This window comes from Prunus dulcis, chromosome 3 (assembly GCF_902201215.1).
Source record: "Prunus dulcis chromosome 3, ALMONDv2, whole genome shotgun sequence".
NCBI classification, from domain to species: Eukaryota; Viridiplantae; Streptophyta; class Magnoliopsida; order Rosales; family Rosaceae; genus Prunus; species Prunus dulcis.
Genome location: NC_047652.1, coordinates 12,140,138 through 12,167,368, shown reverse-complemented (window position 1 = coordinate 12,167,368; position 27,231 = coordinate 12,140,138). Strand labels below are relative to the sequence as shown.

Genomic DNA, 27,231 nt, shown 5'->3' with positions numbered 1-27,231 from the left:
GTGTGAGTGTTCATTGGTTAGTAATGGCATTAATTTCATGGATTAGATTACCATATCACTTATTATGAAATTATATGACTATGGAGTGAGTATATATGATTGTATACATATGGATTGCTAAATTTTATATATATATATATATATATGTTATTTTGGGTCAACCCGTTCTGACCCGTTTAATAAACGGGTGGGTTTCGGGTCAACCCGCTATAATACCTATCTAACTCATTTATTAAACGAGTCGTGTCACGGGTCATGTCCCGTGTACAACCCGCTAACCCGCTAAAAAATAAAGACAAATGGAGACTTCAGCACACACACAAGGGGTTTCAAACCCCTACCATCCTCATTTCTCTCAAACACCTTATCCACCATGCTACAAACAACTTTGTGATTTTATGGTATGCCTTTTAATATTTATAATATTTCTTTTTCTTTTGAGTTTTCCTTTCTTTTCCTTCTTTCTTCTCCTCTCTCTTTTTTTTTTTTTTCCTCTCTTTTCCTTTCCTCTTCTCTCCTTTTTTTTTCTTTTTTTTCATTCTCTTTAGTTTTCTCTCATCTCTTTTCTCTCTCTCTCTCTCTCTCTCTCTCTCTCTCTCTCTCTCTCTATTTTTTCTTTCTTTCTTTTCCTTCTCTCTTCTCTCCTCTCTCTATCAATTTTTTCTTTCTTTTTCTTATATTTTCTCTACTCTCTCTGTTTTTTTTAAATTAAAATTTTTTCGGTTGTGAGTTTTGTAACATGCATGTTACCCGACACGACACGTTTATTAAATGAGTTGTGTTCGGGTTGAGCATTCTTGACACGTTTATTATCCCGACACGACACGACCCATTGTCAACCCTATTTAAAACCCAAACAGAAATACTCTATGTCTTAAAAGCTAATTAATAAGGATAGTTATATCTAATACCTAATTTTTCTGTTTTTAAATATTAATTTAGTTTATTGTTTTAGTTAGTTCAAATTAGTTTTTTTTATTTATTAAAAAAATACATTACAAATGAGATCTCCTTGGGATCTTAGTTCCGTACATATCAAAGTAAAATATAGTAATTACATTCACAGGAAAATTACTAAACCAAATAAAAGAGTTATTATACCCATGCCCCTTCTTAGCTAATTGATCAGCAACCTGTTTAGGCCTGCTTATTACATATTCAATATTTAAGGTGTATTGGGCCAAGTCTATGGCTTGAACTTTAATATTAATTGGATATCTGATCCAGTAAAATGGCTAATATAAGGAAATTATTATTTAATTGATAAGTACCTAAATTAAGTGGATATTCTCGGCAATTACTTGGTGGCGAAGACAATCAATTAGATAATTGATTCTAATTGATTGTGATCTGATTTTGACTGGGACCTAATAGAAGATTACTTTTTCTATACTAGGGTTACACTCATATGAAAGGATAGGATACTTCACGGCAAAACACACAACTTTCTTCAACAACAAACTCAACACAAAGGCAAAACACACAACTTTTTTGGATAATCAACTCAACACAAAAACCTTGGCTCTTTCATAAAAGGAGATGCCCTAAGTTGTTGCCCTCGAGGACTTAGGCCCAGGGCTGACTTGTTGAAGAGACGTTCATGTTTCTTCTTTTGAACATAGTTAAATCTCTTAACTAAAATTGCGGTTTTGTTTCTGATTTTCACGTTTGTGGATTCACCATTTTTGTTATGAGAAATAAAATTTTAAAGCGAAATTGGCTAAATATCCCCTTTGTAAAACACTTGTTAAAAAAAATGAACCTGAACTCTGGGGACGTAAAAATGTAGGATTCGGGCTTTTCTTCATTATGAGTTTTTTAAAATTAAAAAAAAAAAATTGCCCAGGAATATGAGTCAATGAGCTAATCGTGAGCTAATTGGGTTTTTGGGTTTTACTAGCCTTTTCACCGAATATTCAAAATTTAAAAACTCAAAAGATCCCAACTTTCCTCGGAAACAAACAAGAATGGCAGCAGTTTCAGCGTCTCTCAGCTTACCCTCAAGAACCCCTGAACTCTCTGTTCGGAAAATGTCAATCCTGAATAAGTTCCACAGTGTCGCTTCCAGAACCCACTGCAATTTCGACGCCATTTTCAAACCATCCACTCTAACCCTCTTCATCTCCACCCAAAGACCCCATGCACATATCAAATCTCCACCTCGAAACACAATCCGATGCCTGTTCACTGGAATCGTCGAGGAAATGGGTCAAATCAAGCAACTGGGTACCGCTGAAAACGGCGGTTTCGACATGAAAATCGGCGCCAAAACCGTCCTCGAGGGCGTCCACCTCGGCGATAGCATTGCCGTCAACGGGACGTGCCTCACGGTGACTGAATTCGACACCCAATTGTCCGATTTCACCGTCGGTTTGTCGCCCGAGACGCTTAGGAAGACGTCTCTGATCGAGCTCGAACCGGGGTCACTTGTGAATCTGGAGCGGGCGGTCCAGCCCACGAGCCGAATGGGTGGGCACTTTGTGCAGGGTCATGTGGATGGCACAGGGGAGATAGTGTCAATGGATCCTGAGGGGGATTCTCTATGGATCAAGGTGAAGGCATCAAAGGAGCTGTTGAAGTATGTGGTGCCGAAAGGGTTTATAGCAGTGGATGGGACTAGTTTGACTGTGGTGGATGTGTTTGATAAAGAAGACAGCTTTAATTTCATGTTGGTGGCTTATACTCAGCAGAACGTGGTGATTCCCTTGAAGAAGGTTGGGCAAAAGGTGAATTTGGAAGTTGATATACTCGGCAAGTATGTGGAGAGGCTTCTCAGCAGTGGATTTGTTGAGTCAATCAAATCTTCATGACCCTTAAGGTACTCAATTTATAGGTAATTTGTTTATTTTCTGCTATCCTGATTTGAGCCTATGTATTATTACCTCTTGTAATGCATGCTTTTTCTAGTCTTTTAGTGTTTACGATATGCAGATTTGTGTGGTTTTCTGTTATTCGGATTGATTTTTAGTTCTGTTTTTAGTAAGCAGCTGTGAGTTTCTTTGGGCATGTCCTTTTCTATCAAATAAAGAATACTAGAGTTGTAGGAATGATGATGTGTATTGAGTATGATGATCCTTAGAGAAAACTTTGAAGGGGTGACGTAATGCTTGAAAACAGGAGCGTCTAAATGTGGTGTTCTGGTATGGAACTGATCATTGTGAAATGGATTGATAGCTTACCCTGAGCAGTGACTGTCATAGTTTTCTGAGCAGAGTTTGATTGAAGGATTTTCTGAGTTAGTTAACTTGATCTTTAGTAAGTTAGATACTTAAGGCTTGACTACAAGAACAAAAACAAACGAAAGCAAATAAGAAAAACAGAACAAAATAATCTCGTTTTATCTCCATTTCAGTTAATGTTTATACAAATCGTATTTCAGATAATGAATGGACTACCTATAAAAAATCAGAGATTGATATAGTTTCTAAATGTGCAATCATCATGTTGAACATTTTATTGTAGAAACTCTAATGGAATTTTGTATATTCTTTCTTGTGCTTAACTAATAAGTGAAAATTAAGAATGCATTAGATTACTAAGTTTCTCAGTTTCTGCCAAATCCAGTCAATGGTTTACCAAGTGACATGTAAAAATGAAATTTTTTGCACTAATATGAGCTTGGGAGAAAGAAAAAAGAAAAAAATATGCAGCAAGTAATTTCTATTACAAAGATCTAGGGGTATTAACTGTCTTTCAACGGATTAATCATAAAGAGTCTTTATTTGAGCAATATAAAGTTCTCCAATGCTGTCAAGTTTCTTACTGTTCTTTTTCTCATTTTCTTTGCAAGGTCATCACTGGTGCAGTTTTGTACACGACCACTTGTTTGGATAGTAACTGTCATGACCGGCAACTCTAAGAGAGCTGTTTAGTTTTTTGTTGTATGATAGTTAGAGCTTTATTGTATTGGCGTTCTGTACACCTTCTCCATAAGGACTTAGTGGTTTTGATTTTAATAAAAGGTCCACATTCAATAAAAGTTCAGCATTTGATTCATGTAAAAATGTGTGGTTCTGAAGATAAAAAAGAAATAAATTTGGCATTTGGTTGTAACCACCATATTGTGAAGGACTACTTCAGCAACAGACTCTAGCTGAAATCTTTGTTTTGCAGACTAATTCAGCAATAACACACACATGCACGTGCGCGCACAAACAGACGTTTATGGCTCCCCTGTTTACACACACACGCACAGAGAGTGTAACCCTCCTCGAGTATCTTTTCCCCTAAAATGCACTTTAAGAAAACCATTCTGCATTGTCTCTGATGAAGATTCCTTTCATATTCTTCTGACTATGGTTAACTGAGCTATGTTTATTATGAGTGATTAACAGTTTCAGTCAATTCCTTCTCTGCACCAGAATGTCTTATACTTTGTGTCGATTCGTGATTCGTGCTTTTATGATATTCGAGCTCCCATTCTTATATTGCTGCCTGCTTTGCATTTTTCTGTGTTAAATCTTTTTCCATAACCCTTTTGATGTAAACATTAGACTCTCATTTTCCTGATGTAGAAAAAATAAAAGGTTAAATAGATTACTCCTTAATTTCCTATTTATAATTGGAGAACAATTCTTGTGGTTCCATGCCATTAAAAGCTTGCATCTGTTTGTTGGAAGCTCAATGGGCAATATAGCACACCTCTCTGTTAAAAGTGTAGGGCTCAGGTTAGTTTCTCCCTTTCTTAATCTATCTAGTTTTTAGGCACATTCTTTTTACACTGATAATACCCACCTTAGGCTAGGGTTTGGCTCCATGGGCCACTAAATCTCAAATCTAAAAGCCAATCCAAAGGCAGATGGTTGGTTTGTAGGCGAGTTTGGTGAACCACCTAATCTTGTACTAATTATGTTGAATGTATTAATTTTGGTGCAAGTAATGATATCAAATGTGTTGCCAGAACCATTAAATTAACCAGAGAAAATCTATTGGTTTAGGTTAGATAAATTTAGCCTTAAATAAATTTGGGGTGAAATATCAAAAGACAAAAAAGAGCAAAATATTGCCAAATATTTGTTTTATTTTATGAGGTCCAGTTCAACTCCCTGTTGGACAATTTCAATTTTGGTGTACCAGTAATGGTTCTTTTGTGATCCTTTTGAATGTTTTTAGATGTCATTAGGTGTAGAAAAACTTGTGTAAAACAGGGATAGCACTCTTTTGTTATCTTTGGTCAATCACAATATGCGAAGTGAAAAAGTTATCACACGTGACATACCGTAATTAATCGGGAAAGCAAGACATTGATATTCCCATTCTACACAAGTGTTTCTCCATTTGGTGGGATTAGCCTGATATTGGGCATCCAATTAGGCTTCATTACGACTTTACTAGTGATGTGGCCTACAATGTTGTCAACATAATCATGTCCTTCTAGACAGTCTGCTCAACATCAATTGCCAGGCACAATTTGAACAATTTGTTTTATGGGAGGATTCTACTTCAACTACACCATTTGCACAATTTGCCAAAACCAACCACTCAATTTGCACAATCCAGTGTTTTTAGAGCAGAATTGACAAGAAAACGCCAACACAACCTGCCCTTCTTTTGTAAAATAAAAATTCTAAGTTATCTTCTTCCTTTAACCGTAGGTCTTCTTCTATCCAACTACTTTGGTAAACAACTCAGCTTCCTTCTCTTCTCCTTACTGTATTGTTTGTTAGCTATATGGCTTTTTTTTGGTCGAGCTGCTTTTCGGCTTGACTTGCTGTTATTTTAGATAAAGAAAAAAAGAGCTTTTCATACTTCCAAGAATTCATTTGTCTCCATCTGAACCGAAAGGTGAGACAATGACAAGTTCGTCGTGCCTTCACCACCGAAATTTGCTTCTGATACTATAAAATAAAGGTCAAGTACATAAAGCACCCCCAATAGATAGACACAAGTTATCTGTGGCTATGTAAAAACCCTATTTACTGGCTGATCCAATTCTAGTTAACCACGGATATTGTGTCTACTTAATTAATAGTAATTGGTTGGTATGGGGGTTTTATCACATTAAACCATTTGTTTACAAATGAGGTGTATCGTATATTTCAATATCTTACTTGTTAAGAATAAATAAATTCACACGAGTGGATTTAGTGTTGAAGAAATAAAACACTACTATATCTAGGGGTGGCATTTTAGACTGAAAACCGCAAAAACCAACTGACATTTAATCGCAATGGAATCGCAATCGTGGGAAACCAAACCGCATTTGCGGTATGAAGAACTGAACCGCATTTGCGGTTGTGGTTGTGGTATTTGATTTTCACAATTTGCGGTTACCGCAAATTGCGACTATATTTTTAAAAAAATAAAAATTGCATTTTATTGTTTAATCGTAACTGTTGTATAACAAGACCACTTATCTAGTAAGTAATTAGTTTATTTATGCTTATGTTAGTTATGCTTCTTTTTATAATAAAATGTACTAAACTTATGTTGTTTTATTTGTAGATAGCATTGGTGCTCAAACAACACAATGGGGTCCTTCAAATCCACTCACCACCACCAACACTTGAGTTTGTAACTTTAGTTTGTAACATTGGTGCATTGCATTTTCCTTTTAATTTGTAACTTTAATTAACTTTAAATTAGATTTTTCCTTTGGGTTGTAACTTTAATTCATTTTGCATTGCATTGCATTGCATTTTTCTTTTGGTTTGTAACTTTAAAGGATTTGGAATTGGAATGCTTGAGAAGTTAAGATTGTGAATGCTTGAGAAGTTTAACTTTAATTGGAATGCTTGGAATAGTAACTTTAATTTTCTTTAGGTTGTGAATGCTTGAGAAGTTGAGGAGGTTGTGAATTTATATTTTTGGGTTAAAGTATGCTTGAACACAAAAGACTTCAAGAGAAGCATCAAAACTAGGCCTAAAATGTGGAAGATTGAATTTTTATGACACAAAAAGAACTTGCGATTTTAAACTGCTAATTCACAGTAACCGACCACTTTTTGAGGTTTGGTCGGTTTGCGGTTTCAAAAATCATCATACTGCAAATAGTCAGTCGGTTTGCGGTTTGGACAAAAATTTACGGTTACCGAACCGCAACCACCCCTAACTATATCATGTGAGAATGACCTTATTTATAAAAACTTGAACTACCGTATTTAGTATTTATGACTTAAATGGGTATTATATTTTTTTTATATTTTTTATACAAGGGCTTAGATTTGCATATTAGTGATCTCAGGTTTGAAAACCCATAACATCTTGGTAGTGTGTGTGAGAGAAAACTCTCCCTCCCTCTTCCTAACTTTGACAAAAATAAAAATAAAAATAAAAATAAATCAAACCTAAGACCTCGGTTATAAGGATAAATTCTTTTAATCACTTTATCTACAAACCCTTTATATGAACATGATTTTTCGATTAAAGAATATCTTGGAGGATCGCATGCTTTCTTCCTTCAATTTATTTTATTATTATTATTTTGTTTTTCTTTGCTTCCTTTGGGTGTTTAGATCTCGACCAAAACAAAATGACGATCAATGATGTGTCATGTCCGACAAAAGTATACCAACAACGTGAAGATGCAGCCGCCCAATAAAAACATTTAAAAGAGAGAATGCGCGTGCTGCTTGAGCTTTGGAGAATAGACTGATTTCGCATGGCATTCTCAATCCATGTATATAGACGAGACTTGGGCATTGAGCAATCTAATGAATGAGTTTGACTTCATTTATTAGTGGATCTTGCAGTCTCTCTAGTATCCATGTCTTGTCGGCAAGGATAGGGACTTTAATTTTGATTCCCTCTAGGCTGAATCATGTATGGTATTAATAATTTTTCAATCTCATCTCTCTCTGTTTAGAATTTTAAAATAATTCAATATGATTTAGGATTTTACGGGTTTCTACATGTCGAATGTATCAGTTTATTTGAGCTGTTTTTGATCATTTTGATTTGAATTCTTACGTATAAGGAGTCAAGTATTTTTCAGATGTTGAATTCTGGATACAAAATTTGCTAGATTAACGGTTTCAATTTTCAAAAACCAAATGAAGTTAGGATATTATTTGAGCTGTTTGGAAATTTAATTTCTGAATTTTACTAATTGTAGGCTGCTTCTGTGCAATAAAATGGATTATTATTCTTCTAGATTTCAAGGGATGATGGATAAAACGAAAATGTTATTAGGGTTCATTGAAACAATGGCATCTTATAAAATATTTTAGTTGTTGCTATGCAGATAAATGTTTAACCAAATATACTCTATCAATGAAGACCTTTCAAAAGGAGAATTGTTGCGTTCTGCAAATTAATGTATTAAATGATTATGATTCTCGCCTTCATAGAACAACTTACAAACACCGAGTTTCATATCTAATCGATGTGTGTTTGCGACAGTCACGTGTTGAGTTTTATAGACATATGGGTATGAAATTCATTATAAGTAAGTTATTGATGTAGAACAGATAGCGGAAGCAATTGAAGAGGAGTTGGAGCGACGCGCGCTTAAAGATAAATCGGGTAAACTGCATATGGGAGCTCATAATTGGGCCCATGACCTGTCAATTCGAAGAGAATGATTCATTGCTTTGCCATGATGTGTGTGCTTTTCGAGCATCCGAGATCATTTATTTGCCCGAAATTCAATTTTAAAGTTCGTACAGTTTTTGGAAACTTTGTTATTTTCCTATTTTAATTCATTTGTAATACCTAAGGTTTCTATGAGTATTTAAACATACTTTACTGGTGGTTACGGTTATGTTTTGTTATTCCAGTTTATCAATTAAACATTGAAATTTTCTCATATTTTCCTGATGCATTCCAGATTTACATGTTTAGGCTAAGATTTTAGCCAATCAATTATCACGCAGCGTCAGTTATGCTCCTAAAAATTGAACATTATTTGAGTTCTATAATTTTCTTTCCTCATAGATTTTGATATGCCATTGATGACCCCACTTTGGTATCCTGAAGGTGAAATTTCTTTAGATAATACTTGCGTGAGTAACATATTTAAATTATTCTCGTAAAGCCCATTGGCTGGAAAATTCTAGCTGATTGAAACATTTGTACCCCAAAAAAGGAGCTCCAAAAATCTCACGAAGAAAAATAGAGAATGATAAAAGACTTAAAATGAGTAATGATTTTGGGTACATATTGATTTTCATCTTTTTATTATAAAATGATAATTATATAGATTTTTATGTTTCGGCTAATTTTTTCAGAAAGAGTCATGCTTGTTGTGTATCTATATATATAAAGCAAAAGGCAGAGAATGGTGAAACATTCAAAATACCAGAAAATGCCCTTGGTTAATGCAAACATTACAAATTGAAATTATTAATTAAATGAGGATAATATGGTAAATTCAAAATTTTTCGTATTAAAAAAATTAAAAAAAAAAAGAAAATTCAGATAATGGATCCTATTTTTATGGAACACAACTATCCATTATCTTTTTTAATTCTAAAATAAATTTAATTTTTTTTTAAAAAAAGCCTCTTGCAGGCGCGGAAGCGCGTGCAGAGAGGCTAGTATATATATATAATAGATTTAATAGCAGTAATGTGTGTATATAATATATATTATATAAAAAATTAGAAGCTCTTTTTAGTTTTTGGCATATGCAGCTTTTTTTTTTTTTTTTTTTTTTTTTGCCTCTTGCCAAATCTATATTAGTCAAAGTTTTGGCCAACTCTTCCTAGAAATATTCATACTTGTTGTATATACTATATATGCACACATAATAAATTAAATTTTATAATATTCTTTTTAAAGCTACAAAATTAAACTTTTGTTAACGAAGTGAGAAATTGCATTAGTCCATTCAAGAAAAGATTTTACCTATAAGTATATTGTATAGTGATGGGATTCAGTTAAATAGTACGTTTCAATTTAACTATTTAGCTTAGCTACTTTCTGGTCATTTTCAAGTTTAAAAAAATATATACAAAAGTTGATACATTGGGACCATATACAAAAGTTGTACACTTATCGTGCATGGATGAATTATTGAATGGTAATGTAATACAGTGATGTGGTCTAACTCGTTTACGTATTATGAGATGTATAGATGATATGATTCATATTTTCCACTTTTAGGGTATAATATCGATAAATATCCACTTATATTATAGCATGTAGACAAACTATACCATGTGACCATACGCTAATACCACACTATAATTATTCACGCATGAGTTTCCTAATAATTATTCACGCATGAGTTTCCTAAGGCAATTGCAAGATTTGCACCCTCCTTTGCTATGTTTCCTAGAACCTAGCTTAACATTACTTATTACATATAAAGATTCATTCCTCATTAACTATGAACTATACTGTATGGTTATAATGAATTGCTTTGTGAATACTTGAAAAGTTTGAAGGTAACCAAGATAAAGCAAAATGAATTGCTTCGTGAGCGTGGCCATGGATTCTGGATATGGTAGTAGGAGTGGGAGAGAGTGGAAGTGATCTGATGTGATTAATTGCATGTGAACAATAACGCTCAAATTAGTATAGTAGTAAATAGAGTATCGTTCTAATAGGGATCAAGTTAATCTATTAAATACTGGAGTGATTTATTCCTAATTATATTTGAATTAAACAATAAGAGAATTATTATGATTTAAAATCTAAATAAGAACAGGTAAACAATGTAAAATATGAAACCAAATATAATAAAGCACTAGGACACTGATTTCACCTAGCTAATCCCACCTAAATCCTTCTAATTTGTTAAGTTGAGGACTTGAATCATTAAACAAGAATTTGAATATATTCAAGCATTCATCACCGAACATTTTAAAAAAAACAACAATAATTGACGGGGCCGGTCTCAAAAAATTTTAAAAATGTGCTGATGGGGATGAAAACGAAGTGTATGGTAATAATGTCATTCAGAGTGGGGCTAAAAAAGTAATTTCATTTATTGCTTCCAAACTGTCAACCCCACTCCGCCCACGCCACAAATCTTCGTTCCAAAGATATCGGCCATTAATTAAGTTGTGAAACTAGTGGTGCTTGTGTGGTACAATGTGGATCATTCACGTGGCCGGAGATAATTGAGTGCGACTAGAAAAGATCAGCCTATCAGGGCTAACTTCATCTCGAAAAAATCAACATCGACGTGCCGCAGAAATACCTAAAACTGATTGCCACATTACCAAATTGCCCCTCCAATATTCTTGCCTTTCTAGATCGACTTTTCCCCTATTACAAAACTAACCTCAATCTTTCTTATTTTCGGTCAATAAACTAACCTCACTCTTGTCTTTTCGTTTTTCCTTTCCTTTGGTGGATACTTGGAAGGTGAGGTTAGGATAGCAAGATAAATTGGTTCGGAAAAAGGAAGAAGAAAAGATACTATCACGATTGAATGAACAAAAAAGATTCTCAAATAACAAGTTGGACCAAATGAAAGAAGATACAATTACTAGACTTTGCCAGTTTGGCATTGCTGTGCTGTGAAAATAATCGTTGTCAGATTTGCTGTGAGAGAAAGCTGTTTGGCTCACCTCTTTGAAATTGATTCCTGCATAATCAGAAAATGAAAGTACCTCATTAGTTGCTTTTTATTATAACTTTTTCTCACAACCATTTTTAACAATAAGTGATTTTCTCATAGTTTACCAAACGAGCTATGTTTCCCAAATTTTTTAAAAAAAATTACTTATCACCCTAAATAAGCAATGTCAAATGGGCACTTAAACTATTTGTTTAGTATAGACTTAATCTCAAGAACAGAACTAGATAATGGGTTGTATGGACTACAATCTATACCATACCCATGTTTTGAAAGTAAATATAATCAAGTATAATCAATCAATGAGATTGGTTGAAATAATTAATGGGTTAAGTAACAAAAATAAAGAACAAAGACAAGTGTTATATATAAATCCACATAATATAATGATCCATTTGTTGAAATTATTGAAAAGAAAGTATTTCGATTTTGAAAACAATGCTAGATTAATATGGTTTTTTTTTTTGGTGAGTATAAACGATTGAGGGATTACACAAACATTCATTAGGTGCCTAGGGATTTTGAATCTCTACCCACATAAGTGGAAGTGGAAGATATCAACCAACTGAGCTATACTCTACTAACAGATTAATTTGTTTTAAAATAAACACTAAATGCAATGTGTTTGAAATAGTTAAGTTCAATGCAATATTTTGTCTTTGAAATAATTAGATTCAATGTATTTATCTTTTTTTTTCTTTAATGCAAATATCAATACTTTTGTACTGCAATGGTCCAATCGAGTTATTTAATTATATAATTTTAACCATGCTTGATTTATGCATTTGTATATTTATTTTACAAGGAAATATTCTAAATACTCAAATATACGAGAATGAGAGGACTCAAACTCAATTCCAAAGAGACACTATTATTAGCTTTCCTGTGGGGTTTAATAGTGGGATTCAGGATGCTCAGATTTGGAAGTTTTCTCCCAATGGGATTTTCTCTGTAAAATCTGCTTATAATATGCTTTTTGAGGGCTCTGCTTGCTCTGATGTTGATTGGAAGTTTTTGTGGAAGCTTAAGATTCCTCCCAAGTTGAATATTTTCTTTTGGCTTGTTTTTCAAGGAAAAATTCTTTCTAACGAGCAAAGAGCTAGAAGACAGCTGTCTTTGGATGCTTCTTGTGGTTCTTGTCATTGGCCTGTGGAGTCTATTATCTTCATATTCTTCGTGATTGTGTTAAGGCTAGGAAGGTGTGGAATGCTCTTCTTAATTCTAGTCAAAGTGCTGGATATTTTACTATGGACTTTCAGCCTTGGCTTAAAGTAAACTTGATGTCGAAGATTGTTTGGGCTGATGGTATTCCCTGGAATTTGGTCTTTGTTTTCACATGTTGGTACATATGGAAATGGAGGAATTTCTATGTGTTTCATGGTGATGAAGAGTTGGCTTTTGACTCTATACAGATTATTACTGCTGCTGTGAAGGAATGGTTTAAAGCTTCTAATGTTTCTTCTATCAAGTGTGCTAAGGTTGAGGCTTGGTTTGCTTGGGAACCTCCTCCTGCTGGGGTCTTTAAACTGAATGTTGATGGCTCTAGGAAAGTTGCTTCTGGCCATATTGGTGCTGGAGGTGTGCTGCGTGATGTTTCTGGTGATTGGTGTAGTGGTTTTGCAATTAATTTGGGAAAAGGGCAGATTCTAGAGGCTGAATTATGGGGCTTGTTTTTTGGTCTGAGGATGGCTGTTGAGAAAGGGTTTAATAACCTTATCGTTGAGATGGATTCGGTTGTTGCTATCCAGCTTGTTCAGCAGCATGATTCTCTTACTTTGCACCCTCTTGCATCTTTGGTCTCTAGTTGTTGGCAATTAATGCATAAGCTTGAGAATTGCAGCCTCCATCATATTTTTAGGGAGAAAAACAGTGTTGTAGATCAACTGGCTGCTTTGAGTTATAACTTAGATCTTGGTATCTGCATTTTTGATGAGGCCCTAAGTTGGGTTGGGGCTTCTTTGGTGGATGATTTGTTAGGGGTGTCTAGACCCCGCTTGATTTGTGTTGGCTAGTTTGTTTTGTGTGTTTGGGGTTTTTCCCCCCAGTTCACCAAAAAAAAAAAAAAAAAAAAAAACTCAATTCCAAAGAGACGGTTACACTTCCCTAACCAACTAACAAAACACACATATGTTGCATTTGCATTCTCTTAAGTAAACTTATGAGAAAATAAGGTCGTGATCCCAATTTCTTATGCTTGAATTAGATGAGCTCGGTTGATACTTTTCACTCACAATTGCACTCAAGCTATATTGGTTGGACTCAACTTATGCTCATATAAGTCCGTCGTATGCATGAACACTAGAAATTGAAAGATTATAATTATAATTTTTTTTACAGTAAACTATTATTTACAAGCCAAAAAGTCATTGTATATTTATTTAAGTACAATTTTCTTCTCGTGTTTTTATAAAGGATGAATGTATGATAACTTTTTTAAAGTGCCAATAATAGTTCGTATTGAAAGAAATCTTAACTCGAATCCCTCCCCAAATGACACAAAAAAATTCGTTAGTCTTTGCATTCAATAATCAAATCTGGACCCCATGACATGGATTCGGATCCATAAAGGATTCAATTATACAAAAAGAAATAGTCACACCAGCCTTTCACTGTTGTTCTCAAATGCAAGAGTTTGAATACTATTTTCAAAATACGAGGGCATTTAAGACAATTGCAAATATGTGAAAAAAGACTGCAAAGGGCAATTTTGGAATGTCGAAACCCAAGTTGGGCATAGTTGCCGCGTAAACGTTCGAAATTACCACTGACCACGGTCGACCACTATATATATATGCCGTCAAAGCCCCTCCAACCGCCCACAGTTTTGCTTTCTCTCACTTTCTCATTCATTATCCTCCGAAACAAACAGTCTCCCAAGTTCTAGGCTGTCCAGAGATCCCGGTAGCTTATACCATCTTCAGCCGTCATGAAGAAGCCTGGTGTTTTAGCAGCCTCAGTCGCCGCCGCTTCTGCTACTGCTCTCGCTGCTTCTTCTTCTTCTTCTTCTTCTTCTTCTTCTTCTTCTTCAAGCTTTGTGTCTAATTCAACCATGCGATTTTCTAATCAGGTAATTAAAAAAACCTCAATTCGAATTCTGGGTTTTCTTGGGACGTTCGATTTTGTTCACACAGTGTTTAGCCCATATTGGCTGCTCCTATTTTTCCTGGGTTCTGCTCTGTTTGGTTGCTGAGAAAAAAGAAAAGAAAAGAAAATCATGGAAATCTGGAATTTTGAGCAAAAAGAGAAACTCTCTAGCACCCAAGTTCTACTTTTTTTTTTTTTTTTTTCTTTTTCCCCATGAAGTAAGAAACTGATCTGTTTATGTTTGATTTTGTAGGAGGCTGTCTCTTCTAAGAGAAATCAAGAAAATCCATCACCTTCCACAGAAAAATTTGCGCCGAGGTTCGATGGCTTGAGATTTATTGAAACCTTGGTCACTGCTCATAGATAATAAGATTTGGTCTCAACTCATCAAGCCTCACAGATCCATCTTCTTCAAATCTAAATATATTTTTGCCTTTGATGATTTGCTTTTGATCCATCTTCAGGAAACAACTTGAAGATAGGACTTTCAATCGTTTGGTAGATGAAATTAGTACTAGAAACAGAGGAATTGTAACTTTAAGTTAAGGGCTAGCTTTCATGTGGAATGAATTTCTCTTCCCCTGTTTTCTGGTCTCCTTTCTTTCTTTTACTAAATGTTGCCAGTGGACTAATGATTGGATTGGATGCCAAAGTCATCTGGTATGGTGATTTGTTTTTTCATAAAATCACATGTAACAGAGGAATTATGTTAATGAATTTATGTTTTTTTTTTCCTTTTTCTAATTGTAACCGTTCTGGGGAGAAAATTTTGTAAATCATGACAATCAAGTTTCACTACGAGTGATAAGAATTTTATATGGCGGAGTGTGATTAGACGTGAATAGCAAAATAATGCTATCCCTATTGCTCGAAGCAAGTACCATTCTGAAAGTAATGGGCTTCTTTGCTTATGATATTATTGCCTATACTATAATAATATTCTCTTGACCACATAGATGTTACGTTATGATATCTCCATATATGTTTATATTGTCGGTTAGGACCACATATTCAAAATGGTTTAACTTTATCAAAGGACATGATTCGATTAAATAAGGATTCATACACAGACGCGTCAGCGTTTACATACGTCGGGTGTGGAATTTGGCCATTAATTCACATAAAAATCAACTTAATATACAGAGTCTAGATTTAGTCTAAGAATCATCTTATCTTGTCAGCCTCTTTGGTAGGATAATATTTTTTTAATTTCATAGAATTGATTATTTAGAAGTGAATTCATTAACAATTACAGAAAGAAAGAATATTCTTAGTTTCACAATTGAAACTTTTGTGCTATGACATGCCTAGCACCAAGATATGTCACTTCTCACAAGCAAAGCTATAAAAATCCCTTTAAGATATTGGAGCTCAAGTTTGACTAGAGCATCACCAAAATTAAGCTTTTGGTGGGGAATTTGGCCTTTCACGTGCATCATGGAAATATTCCACAACCAACCACATCCTTCAACAACAACGATGCGTGGTCACCAAAAAAGATGTCAGAAACTTAGAGCACTTGTTTTCTTCCATGATTGTGATATTTATTGGTTTTCTTTTGTGCTTCTTTGAGGAAGATAGTTTTCTCAAATGCCTAGCGTACTTTTATTGACTTCACCAAACTTTACTCTCTTTTTTTTTTTTCTCCATTAAATTAAAATTGTTATAAGAATATGATGATCTTGTCAACTTACCATTTATGTATCCTTTTAAAATGGAGGTGTGGAACCCCTTTGAATAACAGTGCTCATTTTAGAATATTCTTCTTGGGTCGAGTTTGGGCAAGTTTTGTGTTGTACCCTTCAAGTTGCATCTTCGCTCTCCACCCACAACATTATAGGCAAAGCCTAACATTCTCGTTTTTTCTTCATTCAATAACTGTCGTGAATAAAATTTGAATTAAAGATCGCTTCAAGTAAAGCGGAGACTACATGTCATATCTCAAATAGTCATTCTCTATATGTTTGGGTCCCGAGCTTCGATTTGGGCCCATAATGTTCCAAAGAAAACGATAATCAAACAAAACTCATCACCTATTGTGACATATGGGTTTTTTTGCCCAAATAATGAAGTTAAAGGGGTCAAAATAGTTGAGGTAGTATTTATTCCAACGTTGGTAAAACTATAAGAAAATCTGAGATCTTAATTGGGTGTTTCATGTACTATGAAAGCTATGCATCCCAGGAGAACAACAGATTGTACATCGGATGGAAACGAAGTCGTTTCATTTTGGCAGTGTGTGTGGTCCAGTAATGAAAACACACTAACAAGAATATAATAAAGTTATACTATTTGGGTAGTTTTATATTTAGAGTACAAATTCAAGCATACAAATTGGTGTGAGAAAGCAGGGAAAGTTAAATTGAATTAATGGTTATAAGTTGGGTGGTGTTTTCCACACTTCACACCAGCTCAGAACATATTGAATGATAATACTAGGACTGCAGTGAGTGCTAGCATGATGGAGTGAGTAGCTGCTATCTGACCTCTACTCTTCTGAGGTTTCGGTGTCTCAGCAGGGCATGCGAGACCTTCTTTCCCTTCGCGACATTGAGACGCAAACAGGCCAGGAGGGTACTTCCCATAAATGTTTATGTAGCTGAACATGGTTGTAGCACAATCATTTTTCAAGTCATTAATAGCATCTGCAAAAGGGCAGGCAAAGTCCTTCAAGGCGTCGCAGCAGCTCTTGGCTGGGTAGTTGGGTCCTTTGCACTTGCTTGTGATGATTGTGTAGTTCTGATTCTCAAAGTTCACAGGACAATCTGCAGATAACCCAAAAAGACAAGAGAAACAAGCAGGTGAGAGAATCTCAGAGCTAAGAGAATGCCGGTAAAACATAGCATGCTAGCTAGAGACACCAAATCAAAATCCAAAAAATATCAGGTTTTGGTTTCAACGAAGAACTATAGTCCTCTAGCAGTAATAATCCCCTTTTATCGTTCGACATTCCGAGGATTGTGGGCATAGTCCGAAATTTGGTATCCTCTAGCAGTACAATACATAATTTATGTAATAAGATGCAACTTCACAGGTTTGTACAGCCCTGTTATTGCCTACTGGTGGCAATTATGAGAGGCAATACTTTCTCAATATCATCTGAGACATTTTAACTTCTTCCCTAAACAATTGTCACAAAACCGATTCATAAGTTTGATATTCAAACTCGTTATTAATTTCAGTGAGATTTCCAAAATGATTGAAATGATACTGAAAAGAAAGCAATTCCTGTCCAACTAGGGCAGATAAAAGCTAGGATTCTGTCAGGTTGAGTCAATATACAACAATGAAGCATGTCTCTTTACTGCAATTGTATTCAACTCTTCTATGTTTTATTTCTTTAGATGAATTCTCTCTCATATTTTGATCCCAAAGTAGAATATCGAAGCCGGTAAGCGAGTTCGATTTGATAAATTCCTTCACAGACCCAAAATGTATGTGTCATTATTTTGACTGCAACTCATTAAAAAGTACAAACAAGGCCACAAAACAGGAAGATTTACTCAGAGTTTACTGCATATAGAAGACGATGTTTTGCTTTCTTTCTTGTCAGCCTAAAAATCTGTCAACTTTCTTGGTGTGGGAGAAAAACAATACCATTTTATACATTAAAAACTGAATGTTTGGTGAACATTGTGTACAGATTCTCAAAGAGTGATGCACAAACACATTTTCAGCCATGGAATTTATGGGCATTGACAATTAATTATTTCTGAAATGAAAAATATGGAAACAGAAAATGCATACTTTAAAGGAGAAAGCAAAGTGAAGAATTACTTTGTTTGGCCTGAAGAAGGGAGCGTCCAATGGATCCACCAGCCTGGAAAATATCATCTGCAACATTCATACATAGATAAAATCAACGACCCAAGAAATTAAATTTCCAACAAGAAAAAGAAAAAGAACATAAACAAATTTAATGGGAATTTAATGAATTACTGGAAAGGAAGGTGGTGCAGGAGGCGAAGCCCAAGAAGAGGAAGAAGAAGAAGAAGAGATGAAGACCGTGATTCGAAGCAGACGACATTGTATGTATTGTGAAGGTTGTTTAGGGTTTAATTTGTGCAGAGACCGAACCACTTGTGTGATGTCGTCGATCTCTGTCTTCCAAGAGTTTGAGCTCAGCCCCTGTTTTTTGATGGCTTTGGTTACCTCTCTCTGTTTGTTGAGAGACAGAGAGGAGAGAGAGAGAATTGGAGGGAGGAGAGCGAAATGCTGCATGAAATTTGGAGAAACGAAGCGTTTTAGGTCTCTCCAAATTGCAAATTTTGCAATTGCTAAAAGTGGAAACTGTCAGTTTGATCTATGTTGACCCAAAAAACGTTATTTAACTTCTGTTTTGGTTTGGTTCGTTGTCAACCTCTCTTTGTGTTCGAGCATAAATGGCAGTTTAATACTTTGGGGTATGGAAGGAAAATGGGTTTTGCTTAAGAAAATTTCGCACAGAAATTAATGACACGTTTATCTTTAAACATGTTTGGATATGGTCAGTTGTTATTTTGAAAACACGTTGCATGGCTAATGACACGTTATTTTTATAAAGTATATTTTTGTTTTTCTATCTTTAGTCCCAATTATTCATATATTTTTTAACACAATAAGGTAACACATTGGATTCAATAGAATAATCTCACATAGCACATACACGATAAAATGCTGAAGTGTGAGTTAAGTACATTCTAAGGTCAAACATCATTGTAGAAGAAAAATATATATTTTATCAGCTAAAAGCATATCCCTCATTCCCAACTCACCGATCTTTCCTAAATGACCCTAACCTTAATCATAATATTTCTTAGGTTTAATTGTTACAATAATCCCTCAATTATAACAAGAATTACATTTTCAATTTTAATCTCCAAAAAATAGCTACAACCGTCCTTTAATTAGATATTGTTGAATCATGGATTCTTTTTGTTAAAATTAGAGGTAAATAAGACTTTTACTCAACCACCACCATCACCACCTCAGAGCTCCTCCCCTTCCACCCAAGTCGCGGCAAACTCCCACATTTCTGTATCTATCCTGGCCCGCCCAACACTATCTTCCCCTCGTCACACAACCCCGGCCACCCCATGTTATACAGCCTGAAAATTGTCCCATGGGGGATGCCATTTTGGGTTTGTAATTCAAGATCAGTCTTTGGGTTATCATGAACTTTCTGAATTACCCAGATCTTAGCATGCTTTGCTATATGAAAGAATAGTGAGAGGGATATGTTTTGACACAAATTGGTTGAAAGAATCTTAGCTATCATGCAATTAGAGAGACACACAAGAAACCGGTTACAAGGCAGATTCTCTCGCATTGGTGGGGCCCTCTAAGCTTAGCTGGCATGCCCTTTTTACTAAATAAATATTGTAAGAATTCTACCTGTCAAGATGTAGGGTAAGCAATATATTGTCGTTCTAGCTTCTAAGAGCACCTCCATCGCAAAAGGCTAGCCCAAGCAGGAGAGGGCTTTAGGCCCAAGGAGCAGCTCCAGCGCTCTAAGTCCAACCTGGGCAAAAGGTGGGTCCCACGAGCCCAGGCAAGCCCATGAGCAGACCCATGTTGTTGCCTTAGGGTTGCTGACGTCAGTGCAAGAAAATCAAAAAAATTTTACCGTTGGAGTCATGGACAAATGTTCAAAACGATCAAAATCTTGGCGACGAGTTAAAATTTTTTTTTTTTTGCCGTTTTATTCAATTTAATGTCTTTTATTTATTATTTATTTATATATATTTCTTGCATTTCAAATTTCATTTTTTAAAAATAGATTATTCAAGGTAAAACAAAAAAGAATAAAACCATTACACATGATTCCTCAAGTGAACAATGTCCGCAGTAGGTTTCAGTGATGCATTCCCTGTCGGAAATAATGGCACTATTACATCCTCCAAAGGAAAATACTCACACACGTCGTGATTCGGTGGAACCGCCTCTGCCAATGATTAAGTCGTCCTTGTACTCGATTATGTTAGACTATAAGGACCGGGAATATTTCAATTGTATAATAAGTGAGTATGTATTTCAATTGTAAGATGAGAGATGTGAATTTTATAATAAATAGTGACATGTGGCAATCGAAAATCTTATCAAAATTAATGGTTAAAGTATAAAAAATTGAAAATAAATTAAAGTGAATAGAAATTGCCCTTGCCCTTGCCCTTTGGGGTGGAAACAAAAAGGCAAAAGCTGCCACTATTCACGTGAATAGTGACAAACATTGCCTTGCCTTTGCCCTGCCCTTGCCCTTGCCCTTGCCCTTTGGGGTGGAGGTGCTCTAAGCTGCACTTCAATCAGCCACTCAAGCCATTTTAACCCCCAAGGATACCCACAAAGAAATGGATACCAAAAGGGCAAGAAAAAAATGTCGATAGTAATGACTCATTAAAATGTGATACAATCCACAAATTCCTTTTCATCAGTTCACCATTAAACACATTCTGCGTGAAACGTGACTGTCCGGCGCCTCAAAAACAGATTTTCTTCCTTCACTTGGTAACAATGTATTCTGAAGTATGTAGCTGACTAGCCTGAACAAAGGAAGTACCAAACATATCCAATACTTAATTAAGCAAGGAGTACTGAGAAATGCAATTAGTAATAACTTTTCCAAGAAACAAAGAAGAAAAAAGCTGTTAGCAAGTGTATACAAAGAGGCAGCGCAACTGGAAAATAGAGGAGTTGTGGCCACACTCGTGTATTACTCGCTCTATTACTGATTACCAAGGTTCGTTCGTGATGAGTTGTCAACCGATAAATGGAAACCTTATATAAAAGAGAAACAAGATGTAATCCATTTTACAAGACGGTTACTGTGAAAGCAATCAATTATGAACATTAGCCAAGCACAGAAGGAGGAGGGGAAGCAACAAACATGGGAAGTCAACAAAGAAATAATTGGAGTATCTGACTATTATGATTCTAATCATAATCAAGTGAACCTGTATTGATTAATGGCATCCATGTGAACCAATCATTCATGGGAAGCAAATTCAACAGACAATATAAACTAACAGAAGAGAAATATAGTGCATTCAGAAATAAGGTATCAAAGAATTCAGTGGAATTTACCTGAACATTTAGAAATCTCTCCTGGTATCAGGTCAACCATTAAGTTTTCTTGGTTGGCTGTTAACAGATGCCACTCATGTGTCTTACTTTACGAGTGATGGACCTGCCCATCCGAACTCTTCTAGTTGTCAGTGCTTCTAATAATATAACTAAAGTATCCTCTAGAGCCTCAGCCTGTTTATCGAATCCAATGGAGCTGAACTCCGGAAGAAGTTGCAGCTCAGAGAGGAGGCCAATAGCCGCTCCTGCTGTACAGGTACGATCCCATGATGGTTGAGGCCTGCCCTTAACACAACACAATCAGTTAAAAACTAGATTAACAAAAGCCCCTGTATTAAAAACAAAAAACAAAAAACAAAAAAGAAAAATTATAGTTCTTACCTAAGTTTATGCATCGCAGATACACCAGTGGCCAGGGAAATACAAGGAAAGTCTGCCTCTCCCCAAACTGACGTTGCTTGATCCTGCACATAGAATCATGTGAAAAACTCCCAAAGAGAACTATAGGTTCTTTCGTTAAAATTTAATTTAATTGATTTGTTGTCAGCTAAGTTATCCCTAATTCAATGATAGTTTCATACAGGTAATGCAAATTATCTGCATATATCATAGGCATCAAAGGTCTGAGCCGTTGACTCTATTGTCATGAATAGACGAGAGACTATTAGGGAATAATTTATTGGTAGAGGTCTATGGTTGATGGTCAAATATATCACATGAATTTATGTAAGAAATCTGCATTATTCATTTTGTAGGCAACAATCAAAACATGAAGTAAGAAAAAACACAGAAACAAAGATAAGCCTGACAGTATTACCTTCAGACGACTGAATATCGAAACTGAATTGTTCCATGTTCCATCAATCAAAATGAAATTCAGTGTTCCATCTTCATTTGTCTGTGCATAGCCAAATTGAAATTTTTACCGCCAAGTGCACTTGAAGAAGATATAAGAGATTTCTCATTAAGAAACCTGAAGCCTAAATATTACCTTTTCTAGTGTGATGATCTATCGACAAGGTAATGCTTTTGGGAATGCAAAAGCAATTTCAGATAACCACAAAAACAGCTTTTATAGTGTTTGACTGGAGTAGATAAAATTTCTTGACCAAGAAAAAGAAGTAGATAAAAGTATTTTTTGGGGTTAGAGAAGCACTTCATAGGTGCTTTTGCAGGCAATGCTATTGGATGAATAATGTAGGAAGCATATCATTGAATTTTTTTACTAATAAAAACAACACTGACAAGAGCACTACCAGACATGGCGTAAAATCATAATACCTTAGTATCTGTGCATTCCAGATATGGCGACGGTTCTTGGCCGAAGACGTCCTCAACTGATTTTAACGCTGCATTTTTGTTGGGATAAAGGCACCAAACATTTTTTTTTCCTGTATTTAATGTAAAATCCCAAACAGAAGTTAATGAGTCAAAAGGTTTAATATCCAAAAACATAAACTAGGGAACGCCATATGAAACTGCCAAATCTAACAGCTCAAAATAGCACTGACAACTTAAGTTCGTCAATTTAGCTGGGTAGTAATTCTAATAGTTAAGTTTCAACATGCAAATACAGTATCTACTGCAAAAGCCAGTACCTACAAACTATAAATAAATAAAGCACCCATTTTATCGGAGTCAAAACTCACCCTGGAACCAAAGTATGTTTTTTTAACAATAAGGATAGAGTATCATGTTTCCCAAATAATAGTTTAATAATTCAAAGTAGCACTACAGTAATTACATTAAGCTGGTCAACTTGATATTTATAGGCACCATCAGTTTTGAAATTCTTTGAAGAAGGAAGAAAATTCTAATAGACCTGCTAGCTTCAAAGCATTCCACATTATTTCTTCATGTTCGGAAATGCCAAAGAGGCACAAAGTTGCAGCCTCAGTGCCAAATACTTGCCATAACAACTTTCCAGTGTTGTTCTGTCGCAAGAAATCCTGCAAAAATGATGAATGCTAATTTAGATATTTTTTTGAAAACTGTTTTTAAGTATCAAACTGATTCATAAAATGAGCAGCAACAAACCTTTGGATGCATATATAACCAGAACCTCATTCTATGCCAAAGAGTGGATTGTGTGACATTTGAACACATACAATCTTCCAAAGGAAGCCAGCACTGCAAAGTGATAATGAGCCTTATATTATATGTAATGGTGACACGATCTGAAGATATGAAATGGTAAAAAGGCATAAACGTCCCTTCTAGGATGCATCAATATTGCCTCACTGAGAGGAAGTAGGTAAAACCTGATAAATGTGAAATTTTTTTACAAAATATATAAATACCTTTTGACAAAGGTAGCCCCTACTTCCCAGCAAACGACGTGCTATTTGTCGAGCTGCAAAGAACTGGAGTTTTTGTTCAGAATCACCTAAAGCCTGATAGGTTTTCCGGTGCTTTTTATCCTCTTGCACTTTAAAATCCCCCTGAAAAGTAAGATATCCACAACCTACTTCAGAGCCAATTATCAACCACTCCTTGAGCATAATCAGAAAATAATAAAGGAAACCTGCATCCAAACTGAATCTTTAATAGAATAAGTCTAGAAAGGTATAAATTTGTTACATCTGAAGCACCCTGACCACTGAACCAACTAAGCTCTCTATATTACAATGGTATTGAGAGATGCTGATAAACATCCATTGATATATACACCACCATTCTCTTGTTTTTTTTTTTTTTTTTTTTTTTTTTGACAAATCATCTCAAACTCTCAGTCAATAAATACCAAGCTTCATTTGTTTTCAGAGAAAAATAAAACACGGCTAAAAAAGAAGGAAATCAAAACTTTAACCTCTTAAGACTTCACCAGTTGTAACCCAAGAAAGCAAAAACCTTAGCCTTTATGGCAACATTTTGAATTTCCAAACACCATCAATACAGTCAAAAGGCAAACAAATGAAAGAATATATAAAACATATAAGATGATGTGTGTATTATACTCTTCTTTTCAAAAAAAAAATGTGTGTATTATCATGCAAGTTATATGTTATGTCAGGCAGATTCTCAATCTAGACCATATATTCAAACAAAAATCACTTGATCAAAGATCTAGAATGACAAATGCGGCTGCCGTGGCAAGAAAACCTAGACCTAAATATATAATCTAACATAAACCGCAACAGTTTGTTCCCCTCTAGCACCAAACAAAGCTAAGAGGGCTGATTTCCTCCAATACCCATATCAACTTTTCAGTTGCTTCTTTTCTTTTGGAAAGAACTTCAGTTTCTTCATTTTATAGCAACCAAGACATATACTAAACACCTATATTCCACAAAACCATGTTTGATATATAGGGAAGGCCATGAGTTTTGCTTTGGTATCATTGTGTGGGATGGGCAAACTGATGGACAGTGCTAGGTTAATCTGAAAAAAAACGTAGTTAAGAGAAAAAAGAAAACAACATACACACTATACACAATATGTCAATATCTAATTTTCATTTCCTCCTTGGCTTTCTTCGAATTTAACATAGCATTAAAACAAAAATTACTCCAAAGATTCCCAAAAGACAAAAGACAAAACAATTTGTTCAAATGTTATACCTGAAGTTTGCCACCAGTACCACCAAAGCTCATCTGGGCATCGATATCTTTTTCCAAAGCCTTCAAATCCTCAACAATTTTCGTAACCATGGCGGGCAGAGGGGACGTGGTGCCCCAACCCTGCCATTCCTGCAATGTGATAGCGCCTTCAACAGCGTCGCTTAAACGAGCTTCTCTTTGAGGGGAGCCAGAAGTTGAACATGAAAATGGGCTGCGGAGGGTTCTGGGTTTTGAGTCCATGAGTGTCTTGGTGGAAAAGGCGAGAGAAGGAGAGCATTTGAATGTGAAGGCCCTAGGCGAGGCCATGGTGGACTTGCTGCTCCTGTGCAATGTCACTATAGCCTAAACTTGCCGTTTTGCACATGAACTAAATTTGCAATTGTCTTTTGTTTTTTTTGTTTTTTGTTTTTTTAAGAATAAGTGATGGTTTTTAGGGGTGGGCAATCAAACCGAAAATCTGATAAATTGGGCAAAAATCGGTTTGGTTTGGTCTAGGTCTTTTTTTTTTTTTTTGAATTTCGAATTTTGAATTTTGGGTTGAAAATTGAACAAGACTAAACATTTGACCTTTACCAACCCACTGATTTATTCAAATTGAACTGGTCACCTTATAATACTAAACCTTTGCAAATTTTTACATTATAGAGTTTCAAACCCATCACCTCTGGCTTAAAAGAAAGTCCATCAACATGGTAGTAGCAGTTGTTGTTGTATTTTATATGTGTAATGATGGTATTTAATGGGTTTTAAGTGGAATTAAAAAATAAAATAGGGTTTAGTTATCGAGTCCAGATCACTCCTCTTTGTTGTAGTCCTCTGTGCACCTCAAAAAACACAACCGAGCCAATCCAAATCATTCGATTGATTAACTGAGGACTCCAATTAATCAAAGGTGGTGGTTTAGCATCGTTGCTAGAAAGCCCTCCACCAAGGGCTACAGTTCGATGAGTGGTTTGGAGTGAAACTCGAACCAAACCACATTGAGCCCACCCATAGTTTTTATTGATAAGTAAACCAAAACACAAAGCAACTATTGTCGAATACGGGTAAATATTCTTCAGTGATTAAACGCAACAATATGTTGACTTGATCTGGACATAATCACCCACTTGTAGTGGTCCCACGTGAGAGGGCGTGTTGAAGAATATAAATTCTCATACCAGAAACTTGACAAAACAAACTGCAACTTATAATAAGTGGTTCCACTCTTAATAACACCGAGGCATTTTATGATAAATCCTAACACCTATTGGGCTTTATAGGTGGTTAAGTTAGGGACAATATTGGTGTTGACGAGGAAGAGAGAGATGGGGTGAGGGGAGAGAGAGTTATTTTTTCTAACTATTTTAGTTTAAAAATCATAATAATCAATCAATCAACCAAATAGTAGGTGACATGGTGATACTAGAATTTTTGACGGAAAAATGGATGAAATTCAAAAAAAGCAACGGTAAGGGCTAAATATTTCAATTAATTTGGGGGATAAATTAGCTGATCTTTTAATTCAATGTCTTACTTTCAACAATGGTCAGAGTTCAGGGGTAAACGGTTGAAAAAAAAAAAAAAAAGACAAACTATATGAAACCCCCCAACCTATGGGGTCATTTATGAGTTCATACCCGATTTTGGGGACATTTACCAGTACATACTCAACGTCATGGAAACTCTACAATTTTCTCCCTCCATTAGCCAAACCGTTAGTGAATCTTTTAAATGCTAACATAGCGAATATGGGTTCCATTTTTTAATGACGTGGACTTACATGTGGACAAAATATATGATAAACAATTCTTTTGTCTTTTCAAATATTAAAAAAAGATAAATTATATTAAATAAACAAAAATTCAAAATTCAAAAACAAAAAAATCTCTCACAGTCTCTTCTACACCCAGCCAACCCCATCACGACCTCAGCCACCCCTTCCAATCCCCTTTATGTCTCTGTCCCCTGCTTTCATCCGCAGCCACCATCCCTCCTCCTCCCTTTACCTTAAAATGATTAAAACAATTCCCACAACCAACAAACTGATCTTCTTACATAAATCCAGTCCCCCTCTCTAAT

General features: G+C 35.3%; 4 protein-coding genes across 8 annotated transcripts; 2 read left to right on the top strand and 2 right to left on the bottom strand.

The window, feature by feature from the left end:
• Positions 1-1,844: 1,844 nt before the first annotated feature.
• Positions 1,845-6,572, top strand: LOC117623312 (riboflavin synthase). Of its 4 annotated transcripts, none has more exons than XM_034354238.1 (2): positions 1,845-2,833; positions 6,445-6,557. In XM_034354238.1, the coding sequence occupies exon 1, from the start codon at positions 1,968-1,970 to the stop codon at positions 2,808-2,810; it is 843 nt and encodes a 280-aa protein (XP_034210129.1). In that variant the 5' UTR covers positions 1,845-1,967; the 3' UTR covers positions 2,811-2,833; positions 6,445-6,557. The 4 variants fall into 4 exon arrangements, with proteins under 4 accessions (XP_034210129.1, XP_034210128.1, XP_034210127.1 ...); XM_034354237.1 differs by having other exon boundaries at positions 1,846-2,818; positions 6,445-6,572; XM_034354236.1 differs by lacking the exon at positions 6,445-6,557 and adding an exon at positions 3,791-4,053 and having other exon boundaries at positions 1,846-2,833.
• A 7,707-nt stretch (positions 6,573-14,279) lies between these two features.
• On the top strand, positions 14,280-15,290 carry LOC117622646 (putative uncharacterized protein DDB_G0271974). The gene is made up of 2 exons (XM_034353394.1): positions 14,280-14,534; positions 14,805-15,290. The coding sequence occupies exons 1-2, from the start codon at positions 14,394-14,396 to the stop codon at positions 14,916-14,918; spliced, it is 255 nt and encodes an 84-aa protein (XP_034209285.1). The 5' UTR covers positions 14,280-14,393; the 3' UTR covers positions 14,919-15,290.
• Positions 15,291-16,693: 1,403 nt separating this feature from the next.
• LOC117622263 (GPI-anchored protein LLG1-like) lies at positions 16,694-18,817 on the bottom strand. The gene is made up of 3 exons (XM_034352871.1): positions 18,491-18,817; positions 18,329-18,385; positions 16,694-17,316 (listed from the first exon to the last, which is right to left on the bottom strand). Exons 1-3 carry the CDS (start codon positions 18,576-18,578, stop codon positions 16,964-16,966), a joined length of 498 nt encoding a protein of 165 aa, XP_034208762.1. The 5' UTR covers positions 18,579-18,817; the 3' UTR covers positions 16,694-16,963.
• Positions 18,818-20,649: 1,832 nt separating this feature from the next.
• Positions 20,650-25,548, bottom strand: LOC117622054. 2 transcript variants are annotated; one of them, XM_034352569.1, is made up of 9 exons: positions 25,171-25,548; positions 23,911-24,051; positions 23,648-23,740; positions 23,433-23,559; positions 22,892-23,001; positions 22,428-22,508; positions 21,992-22,074; positions 21,611-21,890; positions 20,652-21,069 (listed from the first exon to the last, which is right to left on the bottom strand). In XM_034352569.1, the coding sequence occupies exons 1-8, from the start codon at positions 25,474-25,476 to the stop codon at positions 21,671-21,673; spliced, it is 1,161 nt and encodes a 386-aa protein (XP_034208460.1). In that variant the 5' UTR covers positions 25,477-25,548; the 3' UTR covers positions 20,652-21,069; positions 21,611-21,670. The 2 variants fall into 2 exon arrangements, with proteins under 2 accessions (XP_034208461.1, XP_034208460.1); XM_034352570.1 differs by lacking the exon at positions 22,428-22,508 and having other exon boundaries at positions 20,650-21,069.
• Between the last annotated feature and the right edge of the window lie 1,683 nt (positions 25,549-27,231).

Coding starts and splice junctions, on each gene's coding strand:
- LOC117623312 (XM_034354237.1), top strand. CDS start 1,968: ATGGCAGCAGTTTCAGCGTCTCTCAGCTTACCCTCAAGAACCCCTGAA.
- LOC117622646 (XM_034353394.1), top strand. CDS start 14,394: ATGAAGAAGCCTGGTGTTTTAGCAGCCTCAGTCGCCGCCGCTTCTGCT. Junction 14,535..14,804: donor CCATGCGATTTTCTAATCAG/GTAATTAAAAAA, acceptor TTGATTTTGTAG/GAGGCTGTCTCTTCTAAGAG.
- LOC117622263 (XM_034352871.1), bottom strand. CDS start 18,578: ATGTCGTCTGCTTCGAATCACGGTCTTCATCTCTTCTTCTTCTTCTTC. Junction 18,386..18,490: donor CTGCACCACCTTCCTTTCCA/GTAATTCATTAA, acceptor TGAATGTTGCAG/ATGATATTTTCCAGGCTGGT. Junction 17,317..18,328: donor CCTTCTTCAGGCCAAACAAA/GTAATTCTTCAC, acceptor GGTTATCTGCAG/ATTGTCCTGTGAACTTTGAG.
- LOC117622054 (XM_034352569.1), bottom strand. CDS start 25,476: ATGGCCTCGCCTAGGGCCTTCACATTCAAATGCTCTCCTTCTCTCGCC. Junction 23,560..23,647: donor GGTTATATATGCATCCAAAG/GTTTGTTGCTGC, acceptor TCATTTTTGCAG/GATTTCTTGCGACAGAACAA. Junction 22,075..22,427: donor CGATATTCAGTCGTCTGAAG/GTAATACTGTCA, acceptor TTCTATGTGCAG/GATCAAGCAACGTCAGTTTG.